Source organism: Hyperolius riggenbachi, chromosome 7 (genome assembly GCF_040937935.1).
Source record: "Hyperolius riggenbachi isolate aHypRig1 chromosome 7, aHypRig1.pri, whole genome shotgun sequence".
Classification (NCBI taxonomy): domain Eukaryota; kingdom Metazoa; phylum Chordata; class Amphibia; order Anura; family Hyperoliidae; genus Hyperolius; species Hyperolius riggenbachi.
Window position 1 is genome coordinate 218,913,367 of NC_090652.1, and position 9,237 is coordinate 218,922,603.

The window sequence follows — 9,237 nt, forward strand, 5'->3', positions numbered from 1 at the left end:
GGGTCCTCTGCTGAGAAATTTGTGCAGGGCAAGATTAAGGAAGTATTAGTAATTTCTGTCTTACTGGGAAGTAACACTGAGTTATCCATGGTACAGGGTGGAATTACAGGAACTTCAATTTCACACAAAAGGAGCTCTGAATCACTCGCTGAATCAGCCAAAGGTGCTGAAGCAGGCGAGTCCTCAGGAACTGAGGAAGTGGAACAATCTCCACTTGACAGTGTGTCTTCCCTGGTATCAACTGATTGAATCGCATAAAAATCGTCAAGAATCATTCTCCACACATTGATCAATGGAGCCACAAAGTCATACCCACACACACCAGTTTTTATTAGGTTATAGGCAGACTTAATGCATGCATTCAATACTAATTCACTTTTTGCACTGTAAAACTGACAAAATGAACTTGCATCTTTCTTCCATTCATAGACCAGAGCTTCCATCTCTCCTTTCTCAAATGGAGGATCCCATGCATATTTAACAGCTGAGCATTCCGGCTGATCATAGTTTGCAAATGTGTTAGTGGCAGAAACATACATTGGGTTATTTAGCAGGTAATTGGCCGATTTCTTATTCCTAAGGATTTCCAATACCTGTAGCAAGTGTTGAACTGTAGTGTATGCAAATTTCCCTTGCTGCACGAATAAATTGATCTGTTCAATACTCTGTAATATATCTTCATAATCATATTCAGATAATTCATTTAAACAAGAACTTTTATTTTCCCTGGCTAGCAATGAAAGTTCATTAGTAGTTTCATAGGTCCATTTGACTCCCCTGAATGGTGACTGAATTTCATTATCTGCTAATGGTGGAGTCTCGTTACAGATCTGATGCGCAGTCGCTAAGGGCAACGACTCCGCTGATTGTAACGCTTTTCTTTTGGAGCGTTTACGTTTGGCTTTAGACCCTGCTGCCTTAGCAGAAGAAAAGTTATCAGTAACACTTTCTGCTTGCTGCTCATTCTTGCAAGCAATTGAAGGAGCAGCTGATTGGCCTGCTGCCAGGAGTTCATTAAGAGGAAAAGGCAATGGATCTATGCGCAACCAATTGTGAATTACAAAAGCTATAAATTGCAAAGGACTTTGTCTAAACTGAGTGTGATCTAAGACATCGATTGCCCAATCAAAAAGTTTGCCCTTAAAAAGAGCACAAACGATCCAATCAGACCAGGTAGAAATTGCAGAAGCCCGAAAGTCGGGATTGGCCAGAACTTTAACCAATTCTGATATAAATTTGTCTGTAACTTCAGGACCAAGCTTTTCAAATTTTTTAAAGGAGCAGGACCCCTGACAAACAGTGTCATAATTTCTGGAAATTCCCCCCACAATAGGGATTGGTAATGGGGCTACCATAATGTTAAGCTTGGGGGTGTAATCTCCACAGTCAGCATACAACACATAAGCTGACGTGAAGGAGGTACACACACCAGCACAAGGGATCAGGATATCCCCAGTTTAGTGGAGGAGAGGACTGACTCCAATAGGAGATTGTGGTGCACAGAGCCGGTGCAGATCTGAACAGCCACAAACACTTTCGTAATAACGTCTCAGCGCAAAGTAGCGCTGAGCGCATAAACCAGGACTGAGGAGATCAGGACAGGTAGACAGAATGAACGCTTGCTAGCTAGCGATTACTTAGCGACAGCAAGCGTCCAAAACCAGACAGACTGGAATGAGGCAGCCAATGCGTTGCGGCGATGGCGTGCCTCACAAAGACAGGACAGGAGAGACAGGAAATAGCAGGATCGAGATAGATGAACGTAACACAGATAAATATACAATAAGTATGTTTTCCTAGCGTATTACAATTACAGCTATCAATGAAACTATTTGTAAGGTCTGACTAACATATGTATATATCGGCAATGAACCGATATATGACATAAGCAGGAACGCTGACTAGAACTGGAGTAATACAGGGAACAGGACTCAGAAGGATTCGCTATCTCTTCGCAGAGATGAACGCAATCCACAAACAGGACCAGGAACAGGATAACTAGCTCAGCACGGGTGTTCACGATACGCGCAAACTACCAAAACGTGCTGGAAAACTGACTAACTGAACACAGGAAATAAACAGTTCGTGTACGTATATATCAGCAACACTGATATATCAACGTAACACGGATACAAGGAAAATAACAAAATGCGCAAGTATGCGTATATATTGGCGATGAACCAATATATGACACAAGACAAGCAAGTAACAACTTCTAGAACAAGAGCAGAACTAGGAGGACTCGCTGACCCCTTCGCAGGAGTCAGCGCAGTCCACACGGACCAGGAACGAGGTGGGGCACGAGCAGAGTAACAGATAGAGTCTGAAACTATGGTAGCCCATGAGGCATTGCAGGAAGCAGTTCTTTATACTGAGGTCATCCAATGGGAGCAGACCTGCAGATTCCCACACAAGTGAATGGTAATTAATCACAGGCTGATAGCAGGAAAAGGCAGACAATGATATGCAGCCTGCAGGAAAGGGACCGCCCCTCCACTGCAGCAGACAATGTTTGTTTACACAAAAGCATATTAAACTGTCATTAACTTCAGAGCGACTGCAGATGGAATCAGCAACTAGTTTAAGTGCAAACCAAACTATGCAAGCAAATGCATGTAATGACATTAGAACTGTTTGGTTTGCAATACCACTGCAGTCAGCAGTAAACGCTGCAGAAGCGATCATAACACCACCACTGCATACCTGTTCAGTGAACCCACCACTGCATACCTGTTCAGTGAACCCGCCACTGCATACCTGTTCAGTGAACCCACCACTGCATACCTGTTCTGTGAACCTACCACTGCATACCTGTTCTGTTCAGTGAACCCGCCACTGCATACCTGTTCTGTTCAGTGAACCCGCCACTGCATACCTGTTCAGTGAACCCACCACTGCATACCTGTTCTGTGAACCTACCACTGCATACCTGTTCTGTTCAGTGAACCCGCCACTGCATACCTGTTCTGTTCAGTGAACCCGCCACTGCATACCTGTTCTGTTCAGTGAACAGTTTGGTGTGTCAGTGTGAAGCAGTACCTTAATTACACTACCTAATTGATGTATACACATGCAAGATGTTTTAAAGCACTTTAGGCCTGTCATTTAGCATTGAATGTGATTTCTGCCCTTAAAACGCTGCTTTGCGTCAAATCCAGATTTTTCCCGGGGACTTTTGGCGTGTATCCCACTCTGCCATGCCCCCATCCAGGTGTTAGACCCCTTGAAACATCTTTTCCATCACTTTTGTGGCCAGCATAATTTTTTTTTTTTCAAAGTTCGCATCCCCATTGAAGTCTATTGCGGTTCGCGAACTTTAACGCGAACCGAACCTTCCGCGAAAGTTCGCGAACCCGGTTCGCGAACCTAAAATCGGAGGTTCGGCCCAACTCTAGTGACCATTGGCTCACCTAACACCTGCCCTGGATTCCCTACCTGCCGCCAGCACAGAGCCGCAGACCTCTTGTTTCCTCCTCTGTTCCCCCTAGTGATCCGCTTTTGCATCGCGTCATCACTGAAGCGCCGGGCGGGTTACTAGAGGGAACAGATGAGGAAACAAGAGGTCTGCGGCGCTGCGCTGGCGGCAGGTAGGGAATCCAGGGCTGGTGTTAGGTGAGCCAATGCTTACATCTATGCAAGGGGCGAGCGGAGGAGGCGCGGGGGGGTCAGAATAGGGCGAGCGGGGGATCGGAAGAGGACGAGCGGGGGATGCAGCGGGATTCGGCGCTGGATCCCCTTGTTAGGTGAGCCGATGCTTTTTTTTTCTTTGTAGGGGGTGAGCAGAGGAGGCGCACAGAGGGAGGGGTACCCTAGCTAGCTACACTGAGGGTCCCTATACCTAACTAGCTACACTGATGGTCCCTATACCTAACTAGCTATACTGAGGGTCCCTATACCTAACTAGCTATACTGAGGGTCCCTATACCTAACTAGCTATACTGCATGCCCCTATACCTAACTAGCTATACTGAGGGCCCCTATACCTAACTAGCTATACTGAGGGCCCCTATACCTAACTAGCTATACTGAATGCCCCTATACCTAACTAGCTATACTGAGGGTCCCTATACCTAACTAGCTATACTGAGGGCCCCTATACCTAACTAGCTATATTGAATGCCCCTATACCTAACTAGCTATACTGCATGCCCCTATACCTAACTAGCTATACTGAGGGCCCCTATACCTAACTAGCTATACTGCATGCCCCTATACCTAACTAGCTATACTGAGGGCCCCTATACCTAACTAGCTATACTGAATGCCCCTATACCTAACTAGCTATACTGCATGCCCCTATACCTAACTAGCTATACTGAGGGCCCCTATACCTAACTAGCTATACTGCATGCCCCTATACCTAACTAGCTATACTGAGGGCCCCTATACCTAACTAGCTATACTGAATGCCCCTATACCTAACTAGCTATACTGAATGCCCCTATACCTAACTAGCTATACTGAGGGTCCCTATACCTAACTAGCTATACTGAATGCCCCTATACCTAGCTATACTGAGGGTCCCTATACCTAACTAGCTACACTAAATGCCCCCATACCTAACTAGCTATACTGAGGGTCCCTATACCTAACTAGCTATACTGAGGGTCCCTATACCTATCTAGCTACACTGAATGCCCCTATACCTAACTAGCTATATTGAGGGTCCCTATACCTAACTAGCTATACTGAATGCCCCTATACCTAGCTATACTGAAGGCCCCTATACCTAGCTAGCTATACTGAGGTCCCCTATACCAAACTAGCTATACTGAATCCCCTTATACCTAGCTATACTGAATGCCCTTTTACCTAACTAGCTATACTAAGGGCCCCTATACCTAACTAGCTATACTGAATGCCCCTATACCTAACTAGCTATACTGAATGCCCCTATACCTAACTAGCTATACTGAATGCCCCTATACCTAACTAGCTATACTGAGGGCCCCTATACCTAACTAGCTATACTGAATGCCCTTATACCTAGCTATACTGAATGCCCCTATACCTAACTAGCTATACTGAGGGCCCCTATACCTAACTAGCTATACTGAATGCCCCTATATCTAGCTATACTGAATGCCCCTATACCTAGCTATACTGAATGCCCCTATACCTAGCTATACTGAATGCCCCTATACCTAGCTATACTGAATGCCCCTATACCTAGCTATACTGAAGGCCCCTACCTAGCTAGCTATACTGAAGGCACCTATGCCTAGCTAGCTATACTGAAGGCACCTATGCCTAGCTAGCTATACTGAAGGCACCTATGCCTAGCTAGCTATACTGAAGGCACCTATGCCTAGCTAGCTATACTGAAGGCACCTATACCTAGCTAGCTATACTGAAGGCACCTATGCCTAGCTAGCTATACTGAAGGCACCTTTACCTAGCTACCTATAGTGTGAGCACCTAGCCTGTCTACCTATACTGTGGGCAACCATTCCACGGAACGCAGGATTCGTTAGATTCGGGATTCGAAAGGTTCGAGATATTCGAGAACCTTTTTAGATTCGTATTCGGATTCGAAGAAATTGTGGATTCGTCCCATCCCTACACAAAATCAACCAAAACAAACCACTCCCTGGAAAAAGAAGAAACAAACCTAGAATGTGTAAGTAGTTAAGCAACTGACTACATACAAGTTATATTGCATAGAGGTTATTAGTGATGGGGGTATTATAGCTTAGGCTATAATATAGCCTCCTTCACAGATTGTTAACTCCTACAGCAAAGAGAAGTAGTTCCGCTGGCGTTGGAGTGTTGTTTGCTTGTATATAGCATCCCAAAGAGGAATCATGTACATTAAGAAAGCTGATTAATGGAACTTTTATGAAGGATGTTATTTCAGAAGTTAAGCAGACCTATCTTTCAGGTTTTACGCTACACTGTAATTATATGTTTTAATGTACTGCGTTACGGTTATTTTTTGAAATTCTTCATACAAAAACTTTGAAAAAAAAAAAAGCACAACTAAAACAAGAGCAAGATAAAGCTGCATTTCAGAACTGCCAAGGGTTCTTTCACATAGATGGACTGGCCAATCACAGCCACCCCGCTGCTCCTCTTGCTAACTGGTGCCGATGGTCTAATGGGCGGGACCACGGTATCGTCCATGGGCCAATCACTGCACTCGATCATTAGCATTAACCTAACAGATGTCACTGCTATTGATGGAGTGCAGTGATTGGCCCAATGACAGTGCCATGGTTCCACCCACCAGACCATCAGCACCAATTAGCAAAAGGTGCAGAGGCCGGCTGTGACTGGCTGGTCTGGTGCCAGCAGCCCTGCCTGATTGGTCACTTGCCAAAGCTTCCACTCTGACTGGCCACGGTAACAGGTGATGGGGTTTTACTATAGCCTGTCCTATGATGTCATAGGCAAGGGTAGCAGGTGCCACTGGTCGAATAAGGATAGGGATTTGGTGATGGGGATGAGGAGGGTAGTGTGTGTTCCAGAAAGGCGGGTGGGAGAGCAGAGCGGACGCAGGTGCCAGGTGGCGCAAACTGATTGTTCAAACGCCTCCCCCTAGATTTTACCACTTGAATCACAAGATTCAGGTGGCTTCATGATATGTCTGCACCTGAGACTTGTCCTAGTAGGAGTCTGAGAGATCCTGATCCTCCTATACAAGAGAAACTCTTTAACAAGTGAAAGGACCTGGCTATAGAGAGAGGTGGAGAAGGATAGTTAGGACTGCAGGCAAGGTCGGACTGGGCCACAGTAGTACAGTTTTTTCCCTCGGTGGGCCCCGCCTCCAGGTCTCTGGTGGGCCCTCCCCCTCCTTGTCTGACAGAGCTCCAATTGCTGCCTGCAGCACAAAAATTCTCTTCTCAGTGCTGTAATCCCTCATGCTGAGAGCAGTGGCGTAGCTAAGGAGCTGTAGGCCTCGGTGCAAATTTTACAATGGGGTCCCCCAAGCACTCTATACATAACAATTGATACGACGCACCAAAACCTGCCAATGGCAACTACAGTGTCAGAGGTGCAAGAAGGGGATGGGAAATAGCTTGCTAATGATTACCACTGTTCAAAGTATCTATAGAAGTGATTATTATGAGCAAAGGACAAATAGAGAGGTAATACTGTAGTTGAGGGAGGGCCCTTCGGGGCCCCTTTGGCCCCGCAACCTCTGCGGTTGCAACCTCTGCAACCTCTGCGGTCGCAACCTCTGCAAAGTAGGACATTACTTAATATTGAAGGAGGGGACTCTATGCAAAGTTTTGCTGGGCAGCAGTGTCTCTGAATTACAATGCTGCTAAGATTATGTACATTTGGCCCTGTCCATAATACATCATGACCACGCCCACCTTCCGTTGCATGGTCACGCCCTTTTTTCACCGCAATCATGGGATGTGTGGGCCCCAGGTTGAAATTTCTTTGGTGGGCCCCCAGTGTCTCAGTCCGACCCTGACTACAGGTGTATGGTATTATGTTTTAATTATGAATTGTACCAGTGTACCTAGAAGGACAGACAAGTGTGTGAGAGCAGTAATTTTGGGTGCCTGCCATAATTTTGTACAAGTTTACAGAAATTCAGTTCAGGCACATATTTTCCGATTTGAAAAAAATATGTAATTTGCGGAGTTTAGATTACATCAAAATCAATTTCTGGGAAAGTTCAAACCCTTTACAGGGCTAATAGACAAAGTATTTGCAGCAAAATAAACACAACAAGCCTCCATAAATGCGGGAAACATGCCCTAATGAAAAGAAATAATAAAAAAACAAAACCAAGCTGAAAGTTCCCTTGCAGTAATGCCAACCTTCCCAGCAACCAAACAGAAGCCAATAGTCAGCAATAGTATGCAGGAGCATCGGCAAGTATGCAAGTGTGCAGACTTCCGCTAATCAAGACCGCTCACATGTCTTTCATCATTGGGGTGTGCCGTGCAAGGCTAATCCTTTCCAAGTGAAAAGTAGAACCCTGCCTGCAGGTAAAAATTAAAAATGAAAAAACACACACATTTCACAATGTATTTTAACTGAACAAAAACATGCAAACAAAAGCTTGCACCTGCTTTTATGATAAAAATAATGTAGGTCCTTTATGCTGGGTACACAAGATTTTCCATGCGATTTTCTGACCCGATCGTTTTTTCCGCTTGATTCTCTTATCTTTAGTCGTTTTTCTTATCTTTTTCCATTCACTTCTATGAGAAATCGAGAGGAGAATCGATCGGGAGTAATATCGGACATAATATCGGACACTGGTATTACTTGATCAACCTCCAACAAAAAATTACATTGCCAGTACTGCTGCATGTGCATCAAGAAGTTTCCAAATGTTATTATGTGACAGGTTCCACAATACAAAACGGTCAATGACAACACATTTAAAAACAAGTGCCTAAAAACATGGACCAGCACAGTGAGTGCTCAATTGTTACTACCACTGACCGCAGATCATAATTGTCTGTCCAAATCGCCCAGCTGATCGCCTATGCAAAAATGGACGAAAAAAATCACAGTGGACTTGCAGCAAGTCATTTAAAGGGGAGGTTACCAACATAGGCAAGCCTTCTATTTAACCAACGCAGGGGAGTTTCGATACAACAGAAGCTTATTGTATAGTAATAATAGATCTTTAGCGAGAGTGTGCATGAGGCCTTGGTGGTGGGACCACATATGACCAATAAGAATTGTGGGTCGTCCATTTTTGCATAGGCGATCAGCTGGGCGATTTGGACAGACAATTATGATCTGCGGTCAGTGGTAGTATCATCTGAGCACCCACTGTGCTGGTCCATGTTTTTAGGCACTTGTTTTTAAATGTTTTGTCATTGACCGTTTTGTATTGTGGAACCTGTCACATAATAACATTTGATGCACATGCAGCAGCACTGGCAATGTAATTTTTTGTTGTTAATTATATTTTCAAACAGCAGAATGGTTGCACAGATCTCATTTTCTGCCTTGTCAACAATTATTGGCATTCACCGTGTTGACTCAATTAAAAAAATAAAAAAATATGCTAGCTGAATTTGAATTAAAATCCAAATTAATGTTTAGGCCAAATCTGGCTCTCATCCTTTGTCCTCGATACAGTTTCTTTGAGGCTGCATACTTTTTTCTTTACATTCACTTTAAAATACCTGCTTTGTACTGATACAGACCCTGGGGGAAGAGGGAGAGGGGATGGGGCTTTCCTGTGAAATATTGTTTGTCTCCAGTACATTTGGAAATTTCCATAGCAACAGGGAGTGTCTTGTCCCTCCTTTAGTGACT

General features: G+C 44.5%; 1 protein-coding gene across 2 annotated transcripts in view; it reads right to left on the minus strand.

Annotated features, from left to right (window-relative positions):
* Window positions 1–9,217, minus strand: part of KCTD18 (potassium channel tetramerization domain containing 18) — a 47,458-nt gene extending 38,241 nt beyond the window's left edge. The window contains exon 1 of one of the 2 annotated variants that reach the window (XM_068246956.1): window positions 9,126–9,217. In XM_068246956.1, the coding sequence (XP_068103057.1) occupies window positions 9,126–9,187 (62 nt within the window). In that variant the 5' untranslated portion in view covers window positions 9,188–9,217. Of the gene's footprint in view, window positions 1–9,104 lie in introns of both variants that reach the window. The other variant, XM_068246955.1, reaches the window with a different exon arrangement.
* Window positions 9,218–9,237: the final 20 nt, after the last annotated feature.